This window comes from Morus notabilis, unplaced genomic scaffold, assembly GCF_000414095.1.
Source record: "Morus notabilis unplaced genomic scaffold, ASM41409v2 Scaffold449, whole genome shotgun sequence".
In the NCBI taxonomy this organism is placed as follows: domain Eukaryota; kingdom Viridiplantae; phylum Streptophyta; class Magnoliopsida; order Rosales; family Moraceae; genus Morus; species Morus notabilis.
The window spans coordinates 90,157-116,573 of NW_010357144.1; the positions used below are offsets into that span (position 1 = coordinate 90,157).

Consider the following 26,417-nt stretch of genomic DNA (forward strand, 5'->3'; position numbering starts at 1 on the left):
AAAAAAAAAAAAAAAAAAAAAAAAAGAAAAAAAAAAAAAAAAAAAAAAAAAAAAAAAGCGAAGAAGAAGAAGAAGAAGCAAGTAAGAATCGTCAATTTAAGATAGTATGAAAAATATATCTATTCAGAAAGCATTATATTCAAGCACTTTTTTTTTTCTTTTTTAATGACGTATGATGAAAGATTGCGGTGAAGGAGAAGGAAGCAGCATGCAATGTGTTGCACATTTTTATATCAACAAAAAAGAAAGAAGTGTAGTACATTCTTGCCGGAAAATTTGTTGTGAAAGACCCTACAAGGTGCGAGGTGCAATCTGTTGCACATTGTAACCTGAGGGAAGGCAATGAAGTGCCTAAAAACCATATTTTAAGAAAACGACACTATTAATTGTCGTCCTAGGAAACTAATTTATCCGAACTCACATGTGATTGTAGGAGCGGCAATTTGTGTTAAGTATTGTATTAGTATCGTATTTTAGTTGTATCTTTCTAAATTTTTGTTAAATCTGAACACGACTCTATTTTTTTTTCTTTTTTTTTAAATTACATCATAAATACGATATGGTCACTTTAGAGGTTGACTCGACATAAAATTTACTCGTTGATTGTCACTTAAACCATAAACTTTTGTTGATATTTTTAAGTACATTATAAAAATAAAAAATAAAAAAATTATAACATGCTAAAATATGATATCATGTATCAAAATCAAGCAAATAAGAGCATACGATCAAAAGAACAACAATCATAAAAGGTTAAAATCTTGACACATACACTCTACGGGATATTTGTCTCATTTTTCTTAAAATATATAATATAAAATATATATTTAAAAGCCATGAGTCTTGTATCGTGTTCAGGTTAAACAATTTAGGCCGGGTATCGATATTAAGTACTTAATAGTGTGCAAAAATTGTATATATGATGATGTTAATTAGTTTCAAAACTGTTAATTAATCATATTTAGTCTGCATTAAGTACGACTGAAAATGGTTCATGATCTGTTTGATTCATGAATTCAAATTATGGTTCATGATTTCGATTTTTGAATTAATTTTTTTTAAGAGAAAAACATTGTAGCAGCATTAAGAACCATGATTTGAACCACACAAAATTCTTGAAACAAATGTTACCCTAGTGCTCATTTATTTTTTTTTCTTTTGTAAAATTTCAGTTTCCACTTTTTCTATGGTTTGACAACTATTTTTTGGGTTCCAATTAGGCACTAAATAGGTGTTGATAAATGTTCAATTAATGCTCATCTCGGATTTCAATTAAAGTGCAAACTTCAAAGGGTATTGTACGACAATCTCTCACGACTAAATGACATATATATATATATATATATTTATATATATTTAGTATCTCAATATAATTTGTGTTTCTTCTGGCGCCATCCACCATATTCACTGCCGTAAAAGGAAAAAAAAAAAAAAAAAAAGAAATATATACACACACACATATAATGTATTTATATATAAACGCAAATTAGATGCTCTAAATTATGTTTACCAATTGAGTCGATGAACCCTTTCCAGATCGTAATCTTTCGATATATTTTCTCTGCACGAAAGTTGGAGTTGTCGTTGGTAAAGTTGCTTTTAGTGAAGTACTAGTTTAGACATGTGTGATGTACGTATTGAGTTGTAATTGAAGTTTTTATAAGGTAAAATATATGAATAACAACATAAAAGAAACAATATGTATAAAAATAAATCACTTAAAAATTCAAAAAGAGACATATTAAAGGGTAACAAGCATATTCTACAGAAGAAAGCAACAAGCAATGTGTTACGCATTCTATTCTAATCCAGAAAAAAGAAAAGAAAAAAAAAGACAAGAGAAAAGTGTTGTACATTCTTGCCGGCATTATTGCTGTGAAAAACACTCGAAGATGCATTGTGTTGCCCATTCTTATCGGATGGGGTAATACTGTAGATTGTTTAATCACCACATATATATTAAAGACACGACACTGTCAATTGTCGTCCAAAGAAAACAATTATCCAAAACTTTCACGTAAAGCCGATTGATCTTGCTCAAAATCATTGGGTCCTTTTGGATGAAAGTTCAAGTCACCTATTGATACTTGTATTGATGCATCTTTTGCTCCCCATTATTATTATTTCTGATACTCTTTGAGTTTGGAAAATATGGCATATCCTTTCTATTGAATAATAATGAGTATAAATACAAAGTGTAAAAGATTTGATTAGGGTAGTTTTATAATTCAAATTCAAATGAAAGGATATTTCCTATTCTAAAATTCAAACTAGAAACAAATTTATAATAGGAAATTGGATAAATACGAAAATTTAAAATACAAAAATTTTAATTTCCCTTATAATATGTTCACTTGAATGAAGTATTTATTTGTCCTTTGAGCAATGAAAAAAACAATGGTCAATAATTATTAGTCAAGTAATTGTGTTTTCTTCTTACATACATCTCTAGTTCACACAGCTAAAAGAAACACAATTGTCAACTCGCAAAATCAGGATTATTACTTATTACATACATATCATTCCTTACAGACACACACAAACACACACACACACACACACACATATATATATATATATATATGTATATATTGTTTTATTCCTCGCAAAATCTAGTTTTTATGCTTCGAATTTTGTATACCAATTGGTCTATGAGCCTTTTCCGCTTGCAAGCTTAAACTGTAATTTTTTCACTCAAAAGTTGACGGTGAAGTTGATTCTAGATTAGGACAAACCAAAAAAAAAAAAAAAGCGAAGAAGAAGAAGAAGAAGCAAGTTAGAATCGTCAATTTATGATAGTACGAAAAAGATATCTATTCAGAAAGCATTATATATAAACACTTTTTTCTTTTTTAATGACGTATGATGAAAGGTTGCGGTGAAGAAGAAGGAACCAACAACCAATGTGTTGCACATTCTTGCCGGAATATTTGTTGTGAAAGACCCTACAAGGTGCGAGGTGCAACCTGTTGCACATTCTAACCTGAGGGAAGGCAATGAAGTGCCTAAAAACCAGATATTAAGAAAACGACACTATTAATTGTCGTCCTAGGAAACTAGTTTATCCGAACTTACATGTGATTGTAGGGGCGGCAATTTATGTCAAGTATTGTATTAGTGTTGTGTTTTAGTTGTCTCTTTCTAAATTTTCACTGAATCTGAACACGACTTGCGATTCTACTTTTCTTTCATTCATTTTTTTTTTTTTATAAAAATTGTAACATAAATACAAATAATCACTTTAGAGGTTGACTTGACATAAAATTTACTCGTGGACATGAGATTGACACTTAAACCACAAACTTTTATTGATATTTTTAAGTACATTATAAAAACTAAAAATAAAAAATTATAACATGCTAAAATATGATAACATATATCAAAATCAAGCAAGTATGTTAACAATCATAAATGAGTAAAAGTCTAGACACACGTTCTATAAGTATTTGTCTCATTTTCCTTAAAATATATAATGTAAAATATATATTAAAAAGCCATGAGCCTAGTGTCGTGTTCGGTTAGACAATTTAGGCCGGGTATCGATAACAAGTACTTAACAATCTATAGAATTTGTATATATGATGATGTTAATTAGTGTTAGAACTGCTAATTAATCATATTTAATTATGCGGATTAAATGCGACTGAAAATGACAACATGCATTTTTTATGATATGAAATGATCAACATTATGTACACTAGCTAGTGTTAGAACTTTAGACGGGCCGCCCGCAACACCGAAAATTTTAAATTTTTACTCGATGATCGAGCCCGCCCGAGCCTGAATTTTCAGGCTGCCCGACCCGAGGAACATCATGGACGGGCTTCGGGCAGCTTTTGGTTGCCCAAACCCGCCTGAGTTGTCCGAATTTTTTTAAATATTTTTTAAATATTTATATATTATTATATATATTATATATAATATTGTTTATTAATTGTATATGGTATGTATATAAATGATTTTTAAGTTATTTATTGTAAAAATTATACAAAAATTATAAGAGAGATTGCAATTTGAAATTTGAAATGAACACGAACTATATAAAAAAATTATTTATTTATTAATTTTTAAATTTGTAATTCATGATTGACTCATTAAAAACCTTACTAAGAAAAACCCAATTGGGGTAAAAACTTGGTAAGGAAAAAAGAGTGCAATAATTGTGGACGAATTACAAATTTGACGAACTTATAAAGTCTATACAAGATTACAATAACACTGTACAAAGTAAATAAATATTTACAAATTACAATAATAGAATTTAATTTGAAGCTGAAGGATCATCTTGAAAATTAAAAGTTAATATATTAAATTCATCGATCCATTCTTGGCTTGCCGGTGAAATTGTATGATCATGTAAGCGTTGGTCAGAACGATCCCAATCTTTAATACACACCAAAGCTTCAACAATGTCCTGTTGCAATGCGCTTCTACGTTCTTCAAGTATTCGGCTGGTCGTATTGAAGGCTTGTTCGGATGAAACAGTGGAGACTGAGATTGAAAAAATATTCATTGCCAGTCGAGTTAGGATCGGCCAAGTTAATGGAAATTGTTTGAGGGCGTCCAACTCGAAAGCGAGTTTTGGCTCGAGAGCAATGAGCTGTTTGGTGAAATCACGGTGGCCTAGCAAAGCTAAGATGTGCAAGGGAGTTTCAGTGAAAGTGGTGAGTGAAATCTTACTCAGAATTAATGGGTCCTTTCACCCTTCAATTGATGCCTCGTAAAGCCTTGTTATTGTATCATCTTCCTCACTGCTCCTTATTTCCATTGTTGTTGTTGTTGTTTTTTTTTTTTTTTTTTTTTTTTTTCCCTTAATGGTTGCGTACTATGTATACCATTGATCTTGCCTCAAATGGTATATTAATATAATAGAGTCCATTTGAATAAAATCAGGAATATGTTCCTTGTAATATACGGTCAAAAGTAAAGTCACATGCATTTCAACTTTTCATAGTATATGATTCTTAAAAAGATATCCAATATCATATTTTCTACGAATATTTCTGCTTCTGGACGACTTATATATGGTGACGCTGACTTCCCAGAGTGAACACCAACACATTTTCAAAGTGATCATACATATTATTATTCCCGACAATTCTTAGTGATGGTCCCCAGACGACCACTGACACTCTTTCATTGTGGTCCATTATGCTAGAAATTTTGGTACATTCTTATCCAACATTGATAACTTCTTTATTATATATCCAGTTGTAATAATTTTAAATATTAATTAAACATTACCCTCATGCATGTTAATTAAATTAATAATTTACATCGGATCAAACATGTGATGGATATTTCATATGTAAAATAATGCCATATCGAAGAAGGTTAGCATCACTTTTTACGTCATTCTCTGTATTTATTGTTTGAGTACATGAGTACTTTACCATCTCATTTTTTATTTATATAAAAAAATACATCATATTATAAGTGGAGTCCATGTGTCAAATAATAAATATAATGATCGATAAAAAGAGTAACACAAAGAGTGAGTGATGTTGCTATTTCTCATGTCATAACTCAACTGAAAGTCACCTCTTATGTTTAATGAAATCGTGTTAATTCGGACGTTGGAAAACCAACCTTAATTTGCTTCAGCATCACAGCCAAATGCAAAATAGTATTGCCATGCGCCTGCTCTTTCAAGTTGAGAAACTCTCCATTCTCAGAACCAACTGATTCCACCAACACTTTGAGAGCCTCCAAATGATTGTATTTAATGAGTTGAAGGTGAGAACACATCCTTCCATTGACGCCTCATAAAGCTTTGTAATTGTATCCTCTCCGGCCTCACGCCTTGTACCCATATTGCTTTTGTCTATGAAAAGAAGAGAAGTGTACATATATGGAGGAGTTTTTAATGTTTTTATCGATGGTTACTACTAAATATAAAAATTTAATGACGTGACATGATAATAATTTATTTTTATTAATTATCATAAATTTTTTTAGTTAATTATATATTTTATTATAACCGTCAGATTAATATCATACGACTAAAATAATAATATTATAAATAAATATTAATGTAACCATTAAAACTACACTTATATATATATACACACACACGAACAAACAAGTTCAAAATTCTATTTGTATGTATATATAGTCAAGTAATTAAGCATGTGAATCCTCAGAAGGAAGTGAAAATAATATGTATATGGATGTGTGAAGGAAAAAGTTGGAAACGCGAGATTGGTTCACAAACAGATATATGGCAACGTAGGCATGAATAATATTGCGCTCTAGTCCTTTTCTCCACTAGATATTGCATCAAATGATTACGGCCCCGTTCACTTCGCTGATTCAAGTTTAGAATTTGAGTTTTTCTACAGTAAAAAGTTCTCACAAACAATCACATCTAACTTTTTTACTACAGTAAAAAACTCTCACATAAAGTCATATCTTAACTCGAATTCTAAACTCGAATCAGTGAAGTGAACGGGGCCTACGTTCCTATTTTGGTTTTTTGTCTCTTTAATTTTTAAATAATTACACGATGCTGATGTATTCTATGGCGTCATATTTGATTGTATTGCAAAATCAAACATCAAACTTGCCGCAAGTTGTACTTGACGGTAAATTTACTATAAAATCTATGTTAAATTTAGCACGAATGATAACATTGTATTGGAGAATAATTACTTACTGTTTATTAATGACACACTAATTTAATATTGAATTAGAAATGCTCTAATTAGTAAAAATATTACAACTGTGAGATGTTATTTTGGTAAAATAAAAATGTAAGAGCATCTTCAAGGATACTACCTTTTTAGCCAAAATGACTAGTGATATGATTTTTTTTTAACTTTTCTCACTCCAATCATTAGTTAAATAATTAGCTATTTAAAAAAATGCACTTCACACTAGCTAAGATAGCTAACATGAAGGCTAGTAATTTAATTTTTATGTTATTTTATTCTTTAAAACCACTACTTTTCGAAGTAGTGAGTTAATTTCTTTCAAACCATAAAAATGCAATAGTTTAATAAATATTAAAATAATTTGTATTTATTTAAAATATAGAGTATGGTTCGTATGATCCACTCAAATTAAAAAAGATTTCTAACTATTTTAATTAAAATATAGTTAAACTTCAAAAAGTCCCCTTAAAGATGCTCTAACTCATTGATCGCGTTGGAATTATTTACAGAAAAAATAAAAAGAAATATTGGAAAACAGTAGACATAGATAGACTGCTTGGTAAAGTAAGGGTGCGTTTGGTAGATGGATCCAGAATCATGATTCTAGATCATGATTCAGAATCAGTGTTTATTTACAGTGATTCTAAATCATGATTCTGAATTATGATTTAAAATCAATGTTTGGTTTGGATGATTATAAATCATGATTCAAAATCTGATGTGATGTTTTAAGATTCGTTTGGTACGATAATTTAAATCAAGATGATTCTAATCATGATTCAGGAACCAGAACTATGATTCATGATTTTGGGTCAAATCATGATTATGAAACCATGATTTAGAATCATGGATTTGAATCACCTTAAATCAAGAGAGGGGTGGTTTTAAAATCATGATTTCAACTAGTTTAAGGAGGCGTTTGGTTCATGGATTAGAATCATGATATTAGAACTATTTTTGATTTACGTGTATTTTTTATGAGAGAAAATATTATAACGAATCACAAATCATGATTCAAATCGGGGTACGAATCCCCCAACCAAACAACTCCTAAAACATCACATCAGATTCCGAATCACAATTCAGAATCATCCAAACCAAACACTGATTCTGAATCATGATTCAGTATCAATGTAAATAAACATTGATTCTAAATCAGCATCTAAAATCATGATTCTAGATCCATCTACCAAATGCACCCTAAGTTTTTGTTAATAAACTTTTTAAATCCTTCTGTTGTTGTCAAATTACTGCTAAAGGTGGTGTATTATTTATTCTATTTTATTTTTCCATTTGTTTGATTTATGATATTGCTTGTAAGATTTATGAATTCATCGATTAGCAAATTTCAGAGAGAACAAAACAACAAAGAAACAAAAAACTTCCCCGAAAACATATATTGTTCCGAATGGGTGAGAGAATTGGTTCTTAATTTCGGTAAGAGATGTGAAAGGGTAACTTTCTTTGATATTTAAGTATAAACCAGTACATACATACATACATACATACACTGTGCACTTACAGCCGCAAGAAGACTTTAGGGACTAACTTGATATATACAAGGACTGTTTATGATAAATAGTAAAGAATGAAATCTAATTGGCTTCAACTTAAATGAACAAAATCCAAAATTAAGAACCCAAAACTTGCGCATATACGTTCATTAGGTGAAATCTCTTATCATCCTGTGTTTCACGGAAAAACTAAGCATTTTAACATCAAGTTATTCTTTTTGAGGGAAGTACAGAAAAATGGAGCTGTGGATCTTCTCTACTGCAAAACAGAAGATCAAGTTGCAGATGTTTTCACGAAACCTCTGCCGATTAACAAGTTTGGGATTTTCAGAAAGAAGCTTGGAGTGTGCAGCATCTAAACAAGGAGGAGTGTTAGACATGTGTTTAGGACTGCTGCCACATTGCTGAAATTGTTGCCACGTTGCTGAAGTTTTTATTATTATTTAATTTGAATGGTTCAAAGAAGTCTATCTAGTTTTCTAGGAGGTTGTTATTTTTCAGCAGATCATGTGTAGAATCGTGGCTGAATTTCAGGACCATGATGTTAATAGTTAGTTATGTTTTATCTATAAATTGTAATTCAGATTGCATGAACAAGTAACTCAACGTTTTGCATCAGTTCTTTTTCTCTCTCTCTGTTTTTCATTGTTCTTTATTTTAACGTTGATATTCCTTCATCACAAGCAAACATTGTTTCTGGTTTTTTTATTCAAATTAACAACACATATCAACTTTATATAAACGCAAATAACACCAATACATTAACAGCAATTCTCACAACACCCACTAAACACAGCTAATTAAGCTGAATTTTCAGAACCACCAAGTCAAATACATGAATCACATACATATAGTCCTATATATATCATTTCGTAGAGATCATATTCCACAACAAAAGTAGTCCAAATCAGAAATAAACTGTGCTTGTGTAAATCAATTAATCCTCCGTATTCTCGATTGGCTTCTTCTTCTTCTTCTTGGGTCTGCAGCAGCCGCACAATTTTCTCACTAGCCAAACGAGAAGGCGAATCGTCTGAAGCAAGCACACAAACGAAAGCACCCCAAACCAAGAAAAAACCAAGAATATGTATATTTCCACCATGGAATTGGGTGACACCATCCTCAACCCAATCAGGAAAGCGATAGCCATGAACGTAAGCGCTCCACACATGGCCATTGTCAGCAACCACATGCAGATCTTGTTCTTGATCGGGAACCCGCTCACCAGCAGCAGGATCGCGCTAATAGAGGCAAGGAACGATAAACTAATGCAAAGCAGAAAAATGGAGTACGTATCCGGATTTAGTTGCGCCATCACTGAGGTTCCTGCTAATATATAAGAAAAATTTTCAGTTCAAATACTAAAGAAGTAGGTTGGTAATTAGATTTATCTATTATTAAATGAGGGCACAAATATAACATTTTTGTTGAGAGGGGATACAACTACTATCTTCTTAATTTTTTTAATTAGGAGGATAATTAAAATTTTCCAACAATTAATAATTGTGAATTATTATGACATTTTACTTCATGTAAATATTTTTAGCTAGTCACCTCTTTCAGAAAAATCGTTGTATATTATTTCCTTTTGTGTATACTATTCCTCAGTCATGAGTATATATTGTATTTATTATTCATCTATGAATTTTGGCAAAGCCAGTCACAAGATTCTCTCCTCTTTAACTCTCTTTTTATACCTGCGAGGCACATGTTCTCCTTGCTGCACTTGAACATGCCGTTGAACGATTCGATCGTGGTTTCCTGCCATGTACCTCCCGGAGGGCTCATTGCCGTCGTGAACGTCATCGTCCCGATGACCGTAGCGACCACCATGATGGAGCCTCGCTTGTCGTCCATCCATTGGCCTTTGTATTTCAATAACTCTTTCAGTTTGCGCCACCACCTCCTGAGGAAGAAGCCGCCTGATTTCTTTTTTCTCTTGCTTGCTGCTAGTTGTTTATTATTTCCGGGTTTGTCGCGGTTTTGGCTTGATGTAAGGTTGGCATCCATGAGAATGCATTGGATTTTGAGGCTTTTGAAGTCTCTTGGGAATTGATCGTCGTCACCAACTAGTAGGTCACAAGCTCTGAGACCTTTGTGGTTGACGCTGGTTTCTGCTTCTGATCTTACTTCAGGAAGAGACAATAAGTATTTTACAGTCTGCAACAATATGCATATAGTTAGTGTACGCATATATGCAATCGGTTCGGTTCGTATTGTTTTATCACATAAATAACTAGATATTTAAATTTTTATAAGAAAAAATACTGTAATAGAATGATTTGCATTTTGATTTCAAATATGAATTCATATTCATTTGAAAATTTATTTGTAGTAATATTCATTGTTTAATTTGTGATTACAGGCTTAGGTACTTAATTACATACCTATTTTCATTAATGTTGAGAGTTCAAATTTTAATTACCTCACATATCCTGCAATTTTTTTTTCCTTTCCATTTTTATAGTATATGATTTTTAAAAAATATTCAATATCATATTTTCTAGGAATATTCATGTCTCTAGACGGCTCATATATGGTGACACTGACTCCAGAGTGAACACCGACACATTTTCAAAGTGATCATACATATTATTGTTCCCGACAATTCTTAATGGTGGTCCCCAGACGACCACTGACACTCTTATCTACAAGAGGAAATTTATACGATTGCGGTCAATAACTCAATAATAGACTATCGTGAGGATAAATTAATAGGCATTTAAAAGTACATGAGTTGATATTTTTATCTTTTATTTTTAATTTATAACTTTTTTAGTTAAATAATTACATTAATAAAAAGATATTTATCAAGAATAAAAGATAAAAGTCTAAACTCATGCACTCTTAAAGGTAAATTTTAAAGAAATTTTAGAACATTCTTATCCAACATTGATAACTTCTTTATTATATATCCAGTTCTAATAATTTTAAATATTAATTAAACATTACCTTCATGCATGTTAATTAAATTAATAATTTACACGGGATCAAACATGTGATGGATATTTCAGATGTAAATAATGTCATGTCGAGGAGACTCCCCGAGGTCTCCCGGGGGTCTTCCGGGGGTGTCCTGAGAGTGCCCCGGGGGTGATCCGGGGGTGCCCCAGAAGTGATCCGGGGGTGTCCCAGGGGTCTCCCGAGTCTCTGCATTTATTGTTTGAGTATATGAGTACTCCAACATCTCATATTTTATTTACATAAAAAAAATACATCATGCTATAAGTGGAGTCCACGTGTCAAATAATAAATATAATAAGTGATAAAAAGAGTAATAGAAAGAGAGATGCTACCATTTTTCTCATGTCATAACTCAACTGAAAGTCACCTCTTATGTTTAATGAAATCGCGTTAATTCGGACATTGGAAAACTAACCTTAATTTGCTTCAGCATCACAGCCAAATGCAAAATAGTATTGCCATGCGCCTGCTCTTTCAAGTTGAGAAACTCTCCATTCTCAGAACCAACTGATTCCACCAACACTTCGAGAGCCTCCAAATGATTGTATTGAACGCACAAGTGCAAAACTGTTTCTCCAACCGGAGTCATCTCGAAAATCGACCTCCGTTGTGCGCTAACAAGAAGCCTAATCACATCAACACGGTCTCTCATGGCTGCATAATGAAGAGGGATTCTTCCATCTTCATCTTTGGTGAAGCACATGATGATGTCTTGGTGATTTTCTTGTAACAAAGCTTGAACTATCCCGGCATGACCCTCGGCGGAAGCAAAGTGAAGAGGTGATCGGTTGCGGGAGTCCAACTCCGAAGCGAGTTTTGGTTTGTGAATCAGAAGTTGTTTGGTGAAATTAAGGTGGCCGAGGAGAGCTGATATGTGGAGAGGAGTTTCGTTGAAGGGTGTAAGTGAGATCTTACTGAGTATCAATGGATCCTTTTGGATTAATGAGTTGAAGGTGAGAACACATCCTTCCATTGACGCCTCATAAAGCTTTGTAATTGTATCCTCTCCAGCCTCATGCCTTCTATCAGACGAATTTTTAATTGTTAAGTTTTTATTGATGGTTATCGTTAAATATAAAAGTCTAATTGTATGATAAGAATCTATTTTTATTAATTGTATAAATTTTTTATCAACTATATAATTTATTATAACTGTCGTATTAATATCTAATTACAGCTAAAATAATTATACTATGAGTAAATATAAAAATAACTATTAAAATCACACTTATATATATATATATATATATATATGAACAAACAAGTTCAAAAATGTATGTATGTATATGTAGTCAAGTAATTAAGCGTGTGAATCCTCAGAAGGAAGAGGAAAACAATATGTATATGTGTGTGTGAAGGAAAAAGTTGGATTTTTAAATAAATTAGAAATTACACGATGCTGATGTATTCTATGGCGTCATATTTGATTGTATTGCAAAATCAAATACCAAACTTGCCTCATATTGTACTTGACGGTAAATTTACTATAAAATCTATGTTAAATTTAGCACTAATGATAACATTGCATTAGAGAATAATTTCTTATTGTTTATTAATGACACATTAATTTAATATTGAATTAGAGATGCTCTAATAGATAAAAGTATTACAACTGTGAGATGTTATTCTAGGTAAAATAAAAAAGTAAGAGCACCTCTAAAGATATTACATATTTCATGTTTTTAATTAAAATGATTAGTGATACTATTTTCTTTATATATTTTTTTTCACTCCAATCGTTAGTCAAATAATTAACTATTTTAAAAAATACATTTCACACTAACCAAACATAACTAGCATGAAGACTAGCAATTTATATTTTTCTGTTATTTTATTCTTTAAAACTATTACTTTTCGAATTAGTGAGTTAATTTCTTTCAAACCATAATAAATACAATAATTTAATAAATATTAAAATAATATATATTTATTTAAAATAGAAAGCATAGTTCAAATTATCCACTCGACTAAAATAGCTTCTAACTATTTTAACTAAAATATAGTTAAACTTCAAGGGGACAAGATACTCCAACTCACTGAACCGCTGGAATTATTTACAGAAAAAATAAAAAGAAATATTGCAAAACAATAAAAACGGACGGACTGCTTGGTAAAGTAAGTTTTTGTTAATAAACTTTTTAAATCCTTCTGTTGTTGTCAAATTACTGCTGAAGGTGGCGTATTATTTATTTTCTTTTCTTTTTCCATTTGTTTGATTTATGATATTGCTTGTAAGATATATGAATTCATCGATTAGCAAATTTCAGAGAGAACAAAACAACAAAGAAACAAAAAAAAACTTCCCCTGACATATACAAGGACTGTTCATGATAAATAGTAAAGAATGAAATCTAATTGGCTTCAACTTAAATAAACAAAATCCAAAATTAAGAACCCAAAACTTGCGCATATACGTTCATTAGGTGAAGAGAAAAGGCAATTTTCATCAATATTTTCAGCCAGATTTACTCCCTTGAGTACTGCATTAACTCAAACCACTGCGACCAAAGAGGGAAATGGAGAAAAAAATACTTCAAACTGGAGCCCAGTTCTACAAAGCATTTATTTAAAGAAAATAACTGAGGTAAAAAAAAAAAAAAAGAAAAAGCTTACCTGTCTTAATAAATCAGCAAGGGTTTTGGGAAGTGCCTCAATATTTCTTAGAACAATATAGAATGGAAAAGGAAAGGAATCCAGGTACATGGAAAATTTGATGCTTCCGCCCTCAAAAGACGCTTCCTGAAAAGCCCGGAAAGGGAGGAGAAAAACAATTTAAGAAACAAAAAAATTAAACAGAATACCCCATTTACCAAAATTTATTTAAATGGATAATTAATATAGCACAGATTATTACCATGAGATCCACAATGGACTCCTGGGGACTGTCGAGTAGCAAAAACGCAACCATGCGCTTTCTACTCAAGAAATCTCTGACACAACGCTTCAAGTTCTCCTGGAGGAATATGAATATGGAATATAATTAGCACAGTACTAGAACAATAAACAACTAAATTTTGAAGAGTTGTGCATACGAAGGCATATGCCAAGCCGTTGCCAAAATAGACGATACCTTCTCATGGAAACGACCATCCGCAATTATCAACACAAGCTGCTCTAGTGGGTTCTGTCCAGACGGGAGCCTTGCTTTTGCAACCGCTGCATCCAGCTTGTTGTTTAGATACTTCAACAGATCAACAACTGGTTCATCAGCAATGGTGTTCTCTTGCTCGAAAGTGAAACTAGAGACCATCTGTTGTAAACGGCGAAAAGCAGTATAAAACGTCAATACAAGGCAAAAGAAATAATCTTCCATATTTAGCAACTTAGATATTATATATATATATATATTTTCATAATTTTTAGACTTTTCACATTTTGGGCACTTACCTTGACCCCAGTCTCTGCAGTGAAGGGCTGATCAAAATCATGAAGCAGCCTTATATTGCCCTTCTTTCCAAAGCTTGTAACAGCTAGATTTCCCATTTCCAATTGAGACATGGCGCGACATACTGCCACCAAAGCTTCAATAGCAACATTCCCGCAGCAACTCTCAGACATGCTACGGGAATCATCCACAGCAATGACAACTTGGTAGTCTCGTTTGTTCAGTCGAGTCCTTCTAAGCCATATTTTGTCTCTCCTAAAATGACTTGCTATGTATGGGATAACCTAAATATAAAAGAAAATTAACAGAATTAATAACTAGATGTAGGAAAAGAAATGCTGAAAGGAAAGTGGAAACTAGGGGTTTAGGCCTCTAGATTCAGGAGTACATTCACCTTCTTCATGTTAATTCGTTTGCCAGTCTTGTAATCGCCTTGAAGCTTGCTCGCTACTGTAGGCTCCATAACAAGACGCAACTGCTCGGCCAGCTCCTGAGATAACCTTGTTGTGCTCAACTCACATCTTCTCCATAGAGCAGTGGAGTCATTTAAAGCCTCGGTTGAAATATCCCAATTATCCTGGGGTTTCCCCAACTCACTGTCATTTATTGAAAGCTTACCAAGCTGATTTACACCTTCACTGAAATAAGACTTTCTGATGGAAACAATACCATCTGATAAACCTTTGAAGTCACCATGCCCTTGAATTTCTTTGGATTCTTCTCTAGGATTGTTCTCCAAATCCGGGACAGGCATTTTGTCCTTGAACTTACTTTTGAGAAACGAAGCACCATTCTTTAGAGGGTGCCTTTCAGAAGTCTCTTTCTCAATTTCCATTTCTGTAACATCATCTCTATCAGTGGTTGGTTCAGTTCCATTGGCCTTGTTTCCATTAACATTACTGTCAACCTGCTCAGATGTTGCAGGTCCCAAAGCTTGAGATGTCCCCTTTTCAAACTCAGATACATATCCAAACTCATCTGCATTTTCATCCTGGATATCACCTTGAGCGTCTGTGTCATCTGCCTTGAGATCAACGCCAACTTTCACTCCTCTCCACTCCTTTAGCGGATCACCACGACTGCGATGAGGATTTGGTTCGTTTTTCTGGACAGATTCATGCCCAGGTAATTGACTTTGTGGTTGGTCACTACTATTTCTCCCACTATTCATTGACTCAGACACCATTCTGTCCAGCTCAGAGGTATTGCCGGATGGTAAACCTCTGAGAGGAGCAAGGCCACTATGGGTATCGTCGTTGTTTGACCAGTTCATTTCTGGTGCTATATTACTTAAATCCGAGGCTTGCAAATCACTCTTGGGTTGTGTTGAAGATTCCGAATTGGGCACAGAATCACCACCAAAGGAGTCTGACGTCCCCAGTCCCAACATTTCTCTCCTTGATCCCATTAAGTTTGTTTCAGCATTCTGCTCTTGATCCCCACCTAATTCATCCCTTTCAGAAGTTGGATCCAACTGCCCAGTCTCCACCTCTTCCATGGTTTCGTCTGTTGGATGTGGGTTCTCTTCATCCGAGTTTCGATAATCAGCAGCCTCATCCTGCAATTCACCTTCAGCTTCTTCAACGGAATCTATACCCTCTTCTTTATCCAAGTCCATATCTTCTTCAAAACTTCGCTCCACATCATCAGGCTTCATATCTGTAGAATCTGCAAATGCTTCTTCTTTGTCCAAGTTAACGTCTTCTATGTTCTCACCATCATCACAAACATCATCCTGTTCTCCAGTCTCACCATCTGATTTATCAACTTCTTGAGAGTTGAACTCACCTGGTTCATCAGCTGTAAAAGCAGAATCATCCTTCGCTCTGAGCTCCCTAGAGCTTGCTTCTGTATCCTTAACTGAAGGCCCAGATTCATATTTTTCAGGTGCGTCATTTGGACTTTCATCTTCATCCTTATTCCATAGTTTCTCATTAACTACTTCACCATCAGCTCCAGTTTCTCCCATAGCAGAATCTAAATGCTCATCCTCGCCATCTTCATCCATATCTTCTTCAGAGTCCTCACTGACATCAAATGTATCGGCATCAAAATCCTGATCCATCTCAATACCTTTATCATGCTTATTTGGGGCTTCACCAGAGGCACCTTGTTCTTCTTCAAGCTACAGAAGCACGAAAGGAAAATTCGGTAACATTTAAGTGACACCATGTTAAACATAGGCATAAGATGACAAATTAAAATTGTAAAGGCTTCAACTTGATTTTACCTTATCAGATGCCCCAAGAAGCTGATCTTCATCAGTTATCTGATCACTGACATCCTTTAGTCCTACACCCTCTCCCATCCCGGTTCCACTTGCATCTTGAGGTGCATCCTGCGTACCGTTACTGACTTGATCTTCAGAGGAGATGCCAAACCCTCTTGAATATAGAGAAGCCAGAACATCTGCGAGCACACGAGTCATCATAGAAACCTGCATTGCAAGTACTTGAAGTTACAAACTTATAAAAGTATGAAACTTCACGAGTCACAGAAATGAAGTATATAGCTTAAAGGTATGTCTAAATTGGATGGAGCCATAGGACCTTTTAGTTGACATGAAATTACATAAAGACGAGTGGATAACATTTTGGAGTAGCCTGCGGAAGGCAGAATATATGCAGGTTTGCGAACAGGATCCAACTTACTGTTTTATGCATGTCTAAATGTTCTTGCAGGAGTGCATCACCAAAATTCGACAGCATGTCCAAAAACACCAGTAGATTCTTTAAATGAGATCCAATTTGGACAGCCAAACTCTGAAACTTATCCGCGGAATCTTTAAGAAGTTCCTTCTGAGAAAGGAACATCAAATAAATTATCAGGTATTCCTAGAGAGAGAGAGAGAGAGAGAGAGAGAGAGAGAGAGAGAGAGAGAGAGAGAGAGAGAGAGAGCTAGTTTGGAAAAAAAAAAGAGAGAGAGAGAGAGAGAGAGAGAGAGAGAGAGAGAGAGAGAGAGAGAGAGAGAGAGAGAGAGAGAGAGAGAGAGAGAGAGAGAGAGAGAGAGAGAGAGAGAGAGAGAGAGAGAGAGAGAGAGAGAGAGAGAGCTTTCAAAGGAAAAGGGAGCCAAGGCAGTCAAAACTTACAGCACAAAATATCACTTCCAGAAGCTCAATGCATAAATGTTCCAAGCACAAGTTTTTCACCAATGAATCAAAGATGACACTCCAAGAGGTAATGCTCCCCCCTGACTCATCTGGTACGCTTTGTCCATTGGGTGGTGAACATAAAATTTGCATTGCCTGCTTAATACGCTCAATTGTCCTTTTGAGGGCGGGAAGAAATTTATCATCGAGTTCAGAAAAGCCCTTATTAAGAGTACGAAGTGACACATTTTTCACAAGTGTTTCTGAAATGAACTCATCTTCCACTAATTTTTTCTGCAAGTTTTCAAAAATCAAATATAAAAGTCAACTGTTGAGACTATAGCTTTGATCATATATGCTAGCAAGGGCAGATAAATAATAATAATTATGTTCTGCTCAATTTTATGAAGAATCAATTTGAAACCAAATTTACAAATTCAAAAGTTAGAGCAGTGGAAAAAGAAATAACGCCCAAGAAAGACCCGTAATACCTTATCAAATACTGCCTTAAAATGACCGAGCAAAGTCTCTTTAACTGAACTTCTAACCCCATTACTGACAATCAGGCCATCAAGATGTTTCTTAAAATCCTCTATAATCTGGAAGTTTTGAGACACCAATGCTTCCATTTGTCTTGAAACAACAAAAAGATATGGAGAAGCAGGCACTATAGTTATATCTCTATCTCCGCCAAGAAGATTATTATCCAGCAATTCCTGTTGCAGAAGCGTACATCAGTATAAAGTAAAAGTTACCTGAATTACCTGAACATGTAATATAAGATAGAGGATGATAAACTTCACCTTCGAGTTCTGAAAGATAGGAAAGAATTTCTCAACGAATTCAAGGATCTCATGTGATGAAGCTTTGACATTTTCACAAGTTTCTGAATGGTTGCGCTCAAATGTTCTCAGCAACAACAATTCATCGTGTGAAATAGAACACAAACTATCAAATAGTAGCTGCAATAACAATAAATTATTATTACCTTTAGGCTCTAGCAGAGAAGAACAGAAACACAATCAACAAAAAATAAGCGAATCGGTATGATAGCTTACTTTTTGCTGCCACATGCACTTGAAGATGGCATCTTCATTTCTAACAATATCAAACATGCTGTGACTTCCATCATCTGAACTGGTGCAATTTGAATGCAAGTTCTTCAAAATAGAAATGTGTTCCTTAAAGCACTTCAGATGCTCAGCGAAAACCACAGAAGCAGCATGCTGCTTCTGTTGTATTTCAATAAGCTGGTAGATAAACGAACATGACCTCTCAACCTACAGAAAACAAAAATAATCAACCCAAACGAAGTAGACATCATAAAACAATTAGAACTTTCCAACCAAAAACAAAAAAGAAAATATAGTGAAATTGCTCTCTCAAAACACCAAGATAGTTTTATTCACCTGTTCAAGAGTAATATCTTTGTGAGAATTCAGGCAAATCTGCCGCAGAAGCAGCACAGATGCTATGGTCCTGAAGTAGTACTCAGTAGCTGTTTTCCACTCAGAAGACAAATAATTAAGAGGTGAACTTTCAGGTTTGCTCAAAGCGACAGCAGCATTAGAAGCTCCATATGTCAGTCTGTTTTGAGCCGGCAGCAAATGCTGTAACTCATGTGAGGGCTCGAGGAACCACCAAGACTTAACTTGATCCTACATGTATACAGTCATCAGAGAGGGATATTAATAATAATCACCACTGTTGTCTTGTTAAAGAATCTAAGCAACCAAAATAGTACAAACTAAGATGAACATCACATTTACCTCTATGTATACGGCCTTATGCCTAGACAACCCACTGCTCTCTAACAACTTCAAAAGTTCAGACAAAGCCCTTCTCTTTTGCTGACTCTTGTTTTCTTCCTTCCAGAGGTCACCACAATCCACAACGGTTCTAAATATTCTCTCAAGTCGGAACCATACAGCATTCCACTCGTCCTTGTACAAGCATTGTCTAATCATACCTGAAACCCCTCAAAAGATATTAGCATATCAGAAGTTAAGCAAAAATCCAATTTAACCTCAGAGTCATATATACATATATTTATAAATATTTATGAGTATTAAAATTTATTTCTAAATATTAAAATATATAAATATATAATATTAGAAACAACGAATATGAAACAAACAAGAGTACAACCAGAGAGGAAAGTTCCGTCACCTTTGGACAGTGAATGTAGAGCACTGAAGTTAGGATTTTTATTTAGTTTTAAACTTCTAATAGCACCCTCCACGTTCTTCCTCCACTCAGCATACCATTCAAACCTATATTAGAACCATCATGTAGAAGTTCAAGAACATGGCCCAATAGGAAGTTCAATGATAATAAAAATCACTTGAACATAAAAACAAACCTGTCTTTGTAATCGCGCAGGGTCAGATCAGAAGAAGCATCAACCATCCTTGAATTTCTTTCCGTACAATCACCAAGGAACTTCTGACCATCCTTAGATTGAATTGTTTTTTTCAGTTCAGCATCTTGGTTAAGAAAAAGCATTGCAGGCTGCTGCAGCAAATCCTGTGCAAACAAAAATAAGAGGCAAATGATTACTACTTTATGAGTGCATTAGTGTTCACTAAGCACGCAAGTGGTAATTAAAGAAATATAAATCAGGTGGTACGTGGTTGTAGCACAAGGCCATTCAGACAATGAAAGAGAAAGTTCAAGTTGGCAAACTTAAAAACGCTCACACACTTAAGCATAAACCTTAGTAAATTACTTTATTCTCATTTGTGAAATTTCGAAAACCTAAAATGTTTTACTGAAAGATAAAAACATCTAACAGTTGTGTCACTCACGTTGTACTTCTGTATGAGCTTCTTGAACTTCTGTCTGGTCCTCTTCGAGTTCTCGATGGACAGAAAACTCTCTAGGCGCTCCCATGAACATAATTTCAGAAGTTCCTTCAGTTCCTGCTCAATCTTTTTTCTGCTATCTTCTATGTGCTCCAAAATACTGAAGTCCAAGAACAAGGTCACAAAAAGTAGAAACATAAAGGCCGCATTTGGAATTAATCCCGTTTTTGTTTTTCACGTTTTTCAAGAAAGAAAAATGAAAACGTTTTCAAAACGACGTTATAAAGACAAAAAACGGAAATTAAAACGATTTTTTGGTTTAGTGTAAAATGAGAGAGATGAAAAACGACTTAGTCGTTTTTCATTTTTTGTTTTCGTTTTCTCCTCTCTCGAGCAGAGAGAGAGACATTAATGAGTTTTTTTATACTAAAAACAATCTCTTGATAAAACTACCAAACACATTTTCAAAAATGATTTCTGTCTGAGATTGAAAACGTTTTCATTTTCATTTTCATACAAAAAACAAAATCTCCAAACGCACCCAAACAATCTTCATCATGGAGAAAAGTTACAAGTAACTGTGGACAGGTTTACACACCGTGGTAAGAATTGCACATAAAACCCAATAACGTTGAATAAAATCTTCATCTTTTCCTCCTCATAGCAGCTCAAATCCATATTTTCCTTCTCACACCAACTGTATGGACCATTATCAGTCAACAAATGTTAAAAAAAGAATCATACGTATGGAAAATATTAAGAACTAACTACAGAAACATAATGCCATACTAGAGTTCAGAGTCGAGAAATTTTTATGAGGCTGTCAGTTGTCACAAATAAGTCAATAAAAACAATAAAGATTGCATTATAAAAATGTCCTCTATTATTCTTTAAGTTAAAGTACATAAGCTGAGTTTAGAATATGGCATAGCATTAAAATCCTACCGTGGATCAAATTTCAGGCAATGACAAATATGTATTTGACCAAGGAAAGCAAAAAGAAGTTGAAGGCGTCTTCTAAATTCACCAATGCTGGAACTTTGGATAAAATCTTCGAAACTGCAAGTTATGTTGTGTCAGACAACAACTCCATTTACAATCAGGTTAAAAATTTCTAATGAAGCAACCATCCAATTATAGTCATATCAACATGCAGTTTTGGGGATACCTTTGGATACTATTGCTCGTTCCAGACCAACTTTTCCCTAGAAGAATTGGATAAAGAGGAAACCACAACTGCAAAAATAAGAAGAAAAAAATTAGCAAAATAAAAGGAAGAAAAAAATCCTTGAACTTCTAGATCCAAGAATCTTGAAAGATTAAACCTAATAAAGGGATAAAAAAGAATTTCACATATGAGCGATTACAATTGTCATTTTCAGTAGGGTGGATCGACATGACTGAAATTACCAAGTAACATAATAGCTACTCCAAGACCTTGTTTGGTAGGAGAGAAAAGTAGAAGGACAAATAGGCGTGAAAGAATTAGTGGATGGATTTTTAAGACTTGTGGGTGTTTCGTTCAAGGGATTAGGAGATGGAGCGGATTGTGTGAGGGATTCAAAATGACTCCAATTTAATTATATGGGTTAGAAGAGGGAGTACATATCATGCACAATAAGAGTGAGGTCCTCTTTTTCTCCATTTTCCTCACCTAAGTTATATGCCTTTCCTTCATTCCTATTTTCTTTCCCCCAAACACAGTTTTCCTATTTTCTTTCCCTCAAACACAGTTCTAAGTGAAATAGGGCTTGTTTGGGAGAGCTTCCTAAAAGCTGCTTTTGGCTTTCTGACTCCAAAAGCTGCTTTTGGCTTTCTGACTCCAAAAGCTGCTTCTAGAAGTGTTTGGATGTTCTGTCAAAAGCGCTTCAGCTTTTTAAAAGAGTTTCTAGTCAAAGCCACAAAATGTAGCTTCTAAAAAAACGCTTTTGAATAGACTTTAAAACTTGTATAAGAGTTTCATTAAGACATTGTAAACTTCATTCCACCACTTTTATTGCTTATTACAAAATTTAAAAATTATTTTGACTTGTTAAGCTCTTTTAATCCAAACACTTACCGAAAAACTATAGCTTTTACTTCTCTTTTTCTACTGACTAAAAGTAAAAGCAAAAACTCTGCCAAACGGGTCCATAGTGAACTCCCTCACCAAAATGCTAGTAGAGTCGGTAGTTTACCATAAAGTAACGTGTAATATTAAAGCATGAGTAGATCTATTTTCAAATATGTTGTTTCTCGTAAAGCATGAATGCAATAGATCGACAATTATTATTATCATAGTTATTTCTCCAGCCCTCCAGGATATCCAAGCTTTCCCAGTCAATTCACTGCCAAATTACAAAACGCTAAACAGTAATTACCTTTCCAGCATTAATATCATACTGTTGCTGCACCTCATCAAGTAAGACCGGCCATGACTCAAACTCCAACTTTTGCCACGAAACCACCAGAACAAGAATATCGTCCAGTTGATCTACAGGCAGTCATGAAAAAAATATCAAATAGGAAACCAATACTTACCTACTTCCTCCGAAAAAAAAAAAGAAAAAAGAAAAAAGAAAAAAGTAATACTCTTACCAGAGATAGGGATTTTTGAGCCATTTTCTTGTAGTATCCGTATATTATTAACTAGAAATTGCAATCCTGAGAGAACCTTCATGGAACAAAAGTAGAGATTAAGCCATTTTAAGAATGGAAATTTTGCAGCAACAATTACTGCACATGCAATTCTCACAAAGAAACACGCAATAAAAACCCCAAAAGTAGCAGTTTTATGAAAGTAAAAGTGTAAAACTAAACCCAATACTGCATTATCTAATGTGATTCTCACAAACCAATAGAAAAATATGACTACCTTAGCTAGTGGCGTGCTCAATGGAATATTCAAGAGCATTTCAATGACATTTAAGAGCTTTTGAAGTGCATGATCATTTTCCCATTCATCTAGAAGGGAACGAACTCGCTGTTCAAGAGGATTAAGTAGTTTTGCCATCTTAGATATCTCCAAAGCATTTGAATCCTGTTCCATAAGAAGAATAATATGGTTAACAACAAAGCAAGCAGAACAAAAGAAATCCGTAATGGGACAGCTGAGTAGCAAGACCTTGTAAAAATTATATCTGCGTGCTGACTTGTGAGATGAGACAAATTTCTTATCATGCTCCAAACAAAGACGGAACAAGTGCTCCGGTGCCAAACGGGCATCCAAATTGGACAAGAATGAACCCGCTAGACCTGAAAATCCAAAATGGTGAGCAGAGCGATATATAGGGGATAAGAAAACGCATGTGGTGAAGAGATCCCCAAAAATTTCACCTCTAATTATCATTGTTCCAAAAGTGTATGAGCCAATGAAGGAAAAGAAACGGTCTTCATCGGAGATTTGGAAAGCACCCTGCTGGATTAAAGAACAATATGTAAGACTGGACATGTAGGAAAGCATAAATATACACATAATCATCTCAAACATAATTTTTAAATAGACAAACTTTACATCTGACAGACCATTGGATGGGGTGATACAATCATGACAATCAAAAGGAATTGGAGCAATAAGCTACTTTTTCGATATTAACTTGAGAGAGCAGGGTTGATCGGCCTTGGAATACAATTAATAAGGTTTTGGAACAGAGTTTGACAGAAACATAGACAAATGATGCGCCTTACTGATGAGACAGTAATAGAATAAAAGAGCATAATAACTATTAGAAACAAGAACAATAATGCAAGTAATGTTGTTTTTTTTGTTTGTCTAAGCTACAGCCTTAAGCTTTCTGTTAATATTTACTACATTCAATCACGAAGTTCACAGAGGTAAATCCAAATAAGATTCTCAACCCAACAAAAAAAAAAACAAAAGATAGCGATGGTAAAACTTACTTCCATATAAGCACACATAAACATTGGTAAGTAAAAGTACATGCTCAACAAATTTTAGAGAGAACTTACAGTTATAATGGAGCTATTTAACCCAAATAAGTGATCGTGAATATGTACTACACTGTTCAAAACTGAATCATCTATAAGATTCCAGTCTTCCTCTGAATGATCTTGTTCCTTACAAGCATCCTCCTGCTAGATAAAATATACATCATAAAAAACAAGAAACTTCTTTTTTAATTAAGCAGGAAAAAAGATGCAAGGAGAGGATAAAACAACAAACGTATGTAGAGCATAAAGCAACACCAACTGATAACTTTGCACAGAACATATTGTAAGGATATATTCAATAATAGCCCTGTAAGAATATATATAAATAATTGCCGTATCTTACCCTTTGTTCATCTTCCAAAACCAATTCCTTCCATTCCAGAAAACTTTCATTTGCTAATGACTTGCCAAGAGTTGATATGTCAAGCTCAATAACATTCTCAATCTTAAATTCACGACTCCTGAACTTGTATTGCTGAGAATCATCTTCTCTCATCTTTACTTGATTCTCCTTCATATTCTTCCAAAAATCTGAAAATATCATGAAGGACTTGTGCGAGATCTAATTCAGAGCACAAATGAATTGTCAGAAACCACAACTGTAACTGCATATAGTTGAATTAAATGAGGAAGAAAACATACCAGAAAAGATACAGAATCCATGATGTGCACATTAGATACTGAATGTGCAGTACGGAAAAGTTTACTCTGATGCAGATAAGCTTTAAGCTGTGAACGAGAGACCTGTTACAAATGGGGTGGAATTTCTGTGAGTTTACCAATTCTCCCAAAATCTTAAGTTGTTAGGAGGTAGGCCAAAAATAGTTTTTATATTTCAACACTCCTCGTGCATGGCTTGGACAATGGCTAATCACATGGGTAAAAATTAATTGAGAAGCTCAACAAGTGAATATTAAATAATAACCCCAAAACACATAAAAGACCCAACATGTGATAACAATTTAGAGAGTGCAATTACAAGGGTTTGTTTCGTAAAAAAATAAATAAAAATAACAAGGGTTTGAACTTGGGATCTCTTAGTCTGAAACCGTGTTAGTTTACCAATTCTCCCAAAAGCTTAAGTTGTTACGAGGGTGGTTAGCCAATGATAGTTTTTATACTTAACAAATTCACACAGTAAAAATTCATTTAAAAAAATCAGCAAGTAAAAATTCAAACTCATGTAAATGCATCATCTTAAAGCTGCAGATTAAGGGACAAAATTTGGAGGACTTGAACTGTGAAATAACCTAGTAAATAATGATTTGTCCCAAGGTTACTATTTCTTAAGATGAAAATACCTCGGGCTGCTTGCTGTACAACATGTCCAACTTATGTGGAACGTCAACATCTTCAACACAAAAGTCTGCATAGATTTCTAGTTCATAAGGTGGAAACCCAGGCTGCTCGCTTTTCAACTTGATAGATTTGGTTTTCAATGGAGATGTTGAAGGAAACCTCATAAATGTATAAAGTGGTTCCTGCCAGACTCTTTAAGTCAGCCACAGAGATAACAACGAGGCATAAATTTAAGAACAGAACAATTCAGAAAGGTATCATACCACATCCATTTTGTTTTTCTCAACTCTACTCAACAAGGAGAAGCCCAATTTCAATTCATACACAGCAACCTGAACTGGTTGAACAAAGTCAATGTACTCGAGATAGTTGATTGATAATTGTTCGATGAAACGTGTTGCTGTTTTCTGGAGGACGGAAGGGTGGGGTAAAACAGGGAACAGAACAAATCAGTAATCTGTAATAACTAGAAATCTTTATACAAGCTCAAGCAAGAAAACCTAAACAGAGATAATGATCCAAAATACAATGAACTAGGAAATCAAAGAGAAGTAATAATACCTGCCAGTCGTCACAGATCTTCTTTAAGTCCATGGCTTCGATCTCAGTCCATAAAAACTTCAACTGTGTGACACGCTCTAGAAACTCTTCACACTCATGTTTTAAGTTCTTAAATTTCCCATAGTCGGAGCGGAACACAATCTTAACACAAAAAAAAAAAAAAAAAAAAAAAAAAAAAAAAAAAAAAAAAAAAAAAAAAAAAGAAAAAAAAAAAGAAA

General features: G+C 34.0%; 2 protein-coding genes across 2 annotated transcripts in view; both read right to left on the reverse strand.

Moving 5' to 3' along the window:
• Positions 1-9,026: 9,026 nt before the first annotated feature.
• LOC21396629 lies at positions 9,027-11,582 on the reverse strand. Its single transcript, XM_010089393.2, has 3 exons — positions 11,547-11,582; positions 9,865-10,327; positions 9,027-9,493 (listed from the first exon to the last, which is right to left on the reverse strand). Exons 1-3 carry the CDS (start codon positions 11,562-11,564, stop codon positions 9,105-9,107), a joined length of 870 nt encoding a protein of 289 aa, XP_010087695.2. The 5' UTR covers positions 11,565-11,582; the 3' UTR covers positions 9,027-9,104.
• Positions 11,583-13,433: 1,851 nt separating this feature from the next.
• The window catches only part of LOC21396630 (midasin), a 42,264-nt gene continuing 29,280 nt past the window's right edge, over positions 13,434-26,417 (reverse strand). The window contains exons 47-77 of the mRNA XM_024166868.1: positions 26,200-26,340; positions 25,902-26,045; positions 25,641-25,820; positions 24,982-25,083; positions 24,683-24,901; positions 24,358-24,480; positions 23,725-23,806; positions 23,513-23,643; positions 23,264-23,428; positions 22,987-23,062; positions 22,770-22,882; positions 21,578-21,645; positions 21,355-21,468; positions 21,008-21,106; positions 20,413-20,569; positions 19,968-20,131; positions 19,775-19,878; positions 19,375-19,574; positions 19,015-19,263; positions 18,664-18,885; positions 18,409-18,567; positions 18,097-18,321; positions 17,606-17,899; positions 17,168-17,314; positions 16,747-16,953; positions 14,911-16,641; positions 14,519-14,800; positions 14,202-14,381; positions 13,986-14,084; positions 13,745-13,870; positions 13,434-13,629 (exon numbers count right to left, since the gene is read on the reverse strand). Coding sequence (XP_024022636.1) covers positions 13,597-13,629; positions 13,745-13,870; positions 13,986-14,084; positions 14,202-14,381; positions 14,519-14,800; positions 14,911-16,641; positions 16,747-16,953; positions 17,168-17,314; positions 17,606-17,899; positions 18,097-18,321; positions 18,409-18,567; positions 18,664-18,885; positions 19,015-19,263; positions 19,375-19,574; positions 19,775-19,878; positions 19,968-20,131; positions 20,413-20,569; positions 21,008-21,106; positions 21,355-21,468; positions 21,578-21,645; positions 22,770-22,882; positions 22,987-23,062; positions 23,264-23,428; positions 23,513-23,643; positions 23,725-23,806; positions 24,358-24,480; positions 24,683-24,901; positions 24,982-25,083; positions 25,641-25,820; positions 25,902-26,045; positions 26,200-26,340 — 6,336 coding nt within the window. The 3' untranslated portion in view covers positions 13,434-13,596. The remainder of the gene's footprint in view (positions 13,630-13,744; positions 13,871-13,985; positions 14,085-14,201; positions 14,382-14,518; positions 14,801-14,910; positions 16,642-16,746; positions 16,954-17,167; positions 17,315-17,605; positions 17,900-18,096; positions 18,322-18,408; positions 18,568-18,663; positions 18,886-19,014; positions 19,264-19,374; positions 19,575-19,774; positions 19,879-19,967; positions 20,132-20,412; positions 20,570-21,007; positions 21,107-21,354; positions 21,469-21,577; positions 21,646-22,769; positions 22,883-22,986; positions 23,063-23,263; positions 23,429-23,512; positions 23,644-23,724; positions 23,807-24,357; positions 24,481-24,682; positions 24,902-24,981; positions 25,084-25,640; positions 25,821-25,901; positions 26,046-26,199; positions 26,341-26,417) is intronic.